At 29.3% G+C, this 4,014-nt stretch overlaps 1 protein-coding gene across 1 annotated transcript; it reads right to left on the reverse strand.

Annotated features, from left to right (window-relative positions):
- Nucleotides 1–111: 111 nt before the first annotated feature.
- LOC108915637 lies at nt 112–1,022 on the reverse strand. The gene has a single exon (XM_018721727.2). The coding sequence runs from the start codon at nt 928–930 to the stop codon at nt 415–417; it is 516 nt and encodes a 171-aa protein (XP_018577243.1). The 5' UTR covers nt 931–1,022; the 3' UTR covers nt 112–414.
- Between the last annotated feature and the right edge of the window lie 2,992 nt (nt 1,023–4,014).

Consider the following 4,014-nt stretch of genomic DNA (forward strand, 5'->3'; position numbering starts at 1 on the left):
ATATATATATATATTTTATTTATGAGCTTCTCACTGTATCTATGAAATATATTAATCATATTTAATGTCTGTTTCTGATTCCCTTACAAGATAATACCCAATAAAATAATAGAACTATAAAAACGTTTATGTTTTAATAATAAATATTTTTTACAATAAATATTCCAGTCTTAGGATTCCTTAAGGCAACAACTAAGTAAATAGCTAGTACTATTTTTGGCAAGAATTTGTTAATGGATATAATTTAAAATTTCTATGAACACTAGTTTGACTGACATGAAACTAATAACTACGTCTGTTATAAATACCTACAAATACAATTAGGAACTATAAGTATTGTGCGAAAGCTTAATACTGATCATTAATATATTAATATATTAAAATATTTGTCATCACAGATAGTGCACATTAACACTATCTGTTTTCATGTTCTATTTTAATGTTTTTGCTGATCCGAATGCTGGGGATGGCGATTTGAATAGTGTTCGGTAGAAGATGTGTACTACATCTTATTTTAGAAACATTACAAATGTCAATACGGTTCTTTCTTGAATTTATTTTGCTCTCACTTTGTAGTGCATTTGTAGAGGTCTTGTTTTTTGTTTTGCTTTCATCTAGTGAAGATTTATTAGTAGAGATTTCTCCCTCGTTTCCAATATAAGTAACAATATCTTCTGATATATCTTGACCCAATTTAATTTTTCCATAATTTCCAATGTATTCAATAGTGCCACTTCCTTTTAATACTGTTATATCACAATAATCACCGACCACTTTTATAAGTCCACTATTTTCACTTAGTTTTATTTTACAGTTATTACCAGCAACTATTATCATTCTTTTATTATTTAAAATACTTAAATTCAAATCGTTTCCCACGTATTTTTTAATTTTATGTGGGCTCGATATTCTTTCCACTGGCACTACCATTACTACAGTAAATTAGAGTGAAACTGTAAAAACCTTCTCCGTCAAAGTTTCAAAGTAAAATGATCATTAGACAGATATTCGGGCGAATTTAAACTGTTGGATGGGTTATTTACCGTAACGTAATCGTGAGAACGGCGGAGTTCGCGGTCGTGTTGAAAAATGTCGATATGGGGAACTACCATTCTTTATAAATATTGGTGATTAGTTTAATACACCTAGGGGGTATTATTTAGATATTTTGATGATATAAAATGAAACGGCAATATTTTATGACTTAAGCTATTTAAACTTTTAATTTATTCTTGAAACTATTCTGAAGAAATCTTGTGCATTAGTGAGTTCACACAACAGACCTTTTCAAATATTTGGTTCCCGGGAAATTTCTGTATACAAAACTTGCACATTTCACAAATTTCTTGTTTCATTTTTCTAGAATACATGGAAGTTGTAGATAGTGATTGTTTATAAATCGGTTTAAGGAATTGAAATGAATTTTACTTGCACTTATGTATTGACTGAATTTACAACACCAACAAATTTGGAAATATTTTTGTAATCAATTTTTGAACAAATTTGACTGTTGTAGCTACAAAGCATACACTTCTATACATGCAGCAGAGTACAATTGCTTAAAAAATAATTATGAATAACGTGCATGCGAATGTCGGTGATATTCTGCATCTGACAAATTTAATTAAAAAAAAAAAATGAAAAAAAGTCGAACAGAAATGTGGTCAAATTTTCAACATTACTTTCTTTAAGTAAAATTTTATTTTTTTTTTAAATAAATAAATACCTATTTATAACTTAATCAACCTCGCTATTGAATTGTTTATTTTTATTATTGCCATTGCTTAAATAACTTTTCATGACTAAAGATTGGCTTTGACATTTTTTTTTTATGAAATGCGTAAATAAAATTTGATTAAACGTTATCTAGATTCAAGAAAAATTTTAAATAATTCCAAAATCAATTTCTATTCGATTTCTTATTAGTTAGTGGGTATATGACAAATCAAATTATATAAAGAGAGTAATACAAAATACTTAATTAATTTGTAGCTTTTGGTATCTCAGTTATGATGTAACATATTTATTCAAACCATTATTTGCTTATTATTCAAACCATTATTTGCTTATATATTTAGATACTTATAATAAATAATACTTCAAAGATGTCATTTGTAAATAAACATAATTTTTTATGCAGAATTTTTATTAGTGGTAATACAAAAATATAGCATTTAATATACAGCTGTGGATAAAATAAAGTGGCTCTTATTTAAAGGATAAGACAAATGTATATACAAGTTTCTTCACGGTAAGTCGCCTAAACGTTTCAGCGGAACCAAAGACAGTATGACTGAAATTTTGTTGAAGGGGATATCAGATATGCTCTTTTCAATGAAAATAATCCCATCAACGTAGCACTACCGGTTAAACTGGAAGTAGCTGTCAACTTCATTATTTTAAATGGAATATCCCATGGAATGTATACCATTACATTATCGACAAGACAAATTAAAAATAAGTTAATGCTTTTTTGTACCTAAATCTAACCGTTTTCGAGATAATCGATATTTTATAAAAATTTTGACAGATGCAAGCTATTCGAAACTTCCTTATATCTTTCTTCGTTCTGGAAGCTTTCACTTGCTTTTCGAAATACACAAAGAACATAAGATGCATTACCTTCCGCCAGTGACAAATAAGAAGTGGATCTTATTTGTGGAAGGGAGAAATGGGCGGTGATTATTAGACTCCTTCATTATAGCCATCTTTCTCTATCGCACGGATTTCTATGACTTTCTTTATCGCTCTCACGTAACGGCCGATGAACCATGGGAACTTTCCGACCCTGTAATGTGCTTGCTAATTATTTTTTTTGTCACAAAACTGATTTTTTCTAATCACATTTTGTCAACTCTCCATTTCCAGGGTAATGAACATGAATTTGAAATTAGTTTTGTTTGCGATTTTTTCAATTGAAAAAAATATTTTATTAATTTTCAGCTATCTCGAAATGACGGGAATTGGTAAAATTTCATAAAAACTTGAGACTCACATAAAGTAAATAATTACTAAAAATATTTTACAGTAATTCATTCATTATTTTATAATAACAATATCACGTTAATCACTACACTATGTGGGCGAACAAAATTATAAAGCTAACCCTGGAAACTTGTGACGTCAACCGAAAAATGACGTACATATTTACATTTTATATATTCCTTTTTTTTTACTTACCTAAAGAAGGAAACTTTTCGCTTCTCTTCACCAACTCGATCACTTGTATTTATACAACGTTTTACAATACACTTGCCCATGATAAAACAACTAACTATCGAAATCACAGCGATGCGTACACGTCAAATGCTAGGACACGACTGAGCGCTGGACACCAAATCAGGCTCCGAAGTGTTTTCACCAAAGTCGCTCTATAAGCCAGTCTAGGTGGTCTGTGGTATACTATATTTTTTTTTGGTTGGAGGTTAATGATCGCGCTCAACGAAGGCAATATTTTTTTTAGAAAGCTTTCATCGCGCAACTATTCTGTATATTGCTGCGTATTAATTATTAATACGCAGCAATAAGTAATAAACATATTTTAATAGCGGAAGACTTCAGCTATTAAAATATATTTTAGAAAATTATACTAAGTATCCCATTTTTTACGTTACATTTTGAAAACTTAAAACCGACAAAAAATATTTTAAATTCAAATGGGACATCCTGTATTTTTTTGGCATCATATTATAGAAAATCAAGGTCTCTTTTCACTGATATAGACATTGTAGGGGTTACAGTTTCAGTTTTCTCAGATATTTGCTGTTTACTTATTATGTTAAAAATATTATCCAATGTGCCTTGAAAGGCAAATATTGGTACTTACACCAGGAAAATTAGCGAAAATAAAAGAGAAACTCGAAAAAACTCCTATCAGCGAGATTATTGTAAAATTGTCTAAAGGAACATAATACAAGACATCTCTCGTCTCGTGAGTCAAAAATTTTTATTAGCTAACTTTTCTATTTAAACAAATAAGTGAGGAAAACAGTTTTTTCACTTTGAAGGGAAAAC

This window comes from Anoplophora glabripennis, unplaced genomic scaffold (genome assembly GCF_000390285.2).
Source record: "Anoplophora glabripennis isolate ALB-LARVAE unplaced genomic scaffold, Agla_2.0 scaffold1695, whole genome shotgun sequence".
Lineage (NCBI taxonomy): Eukaryota > Metazoa > Arthropoda > Insecta > Coleoptera > Cerambycidae > Anoplophora > Anoplophora glabripennis.

Excerpts from the sequence above, each read along its gene's own strand:
- LOC108915637 (XM_018721727.2), bottom strand. The coding sequence starts at position 930 with ATGGTAGTGCCAGTGGAAAGAATATCGAGCCCACATAAAATTAAAAAA.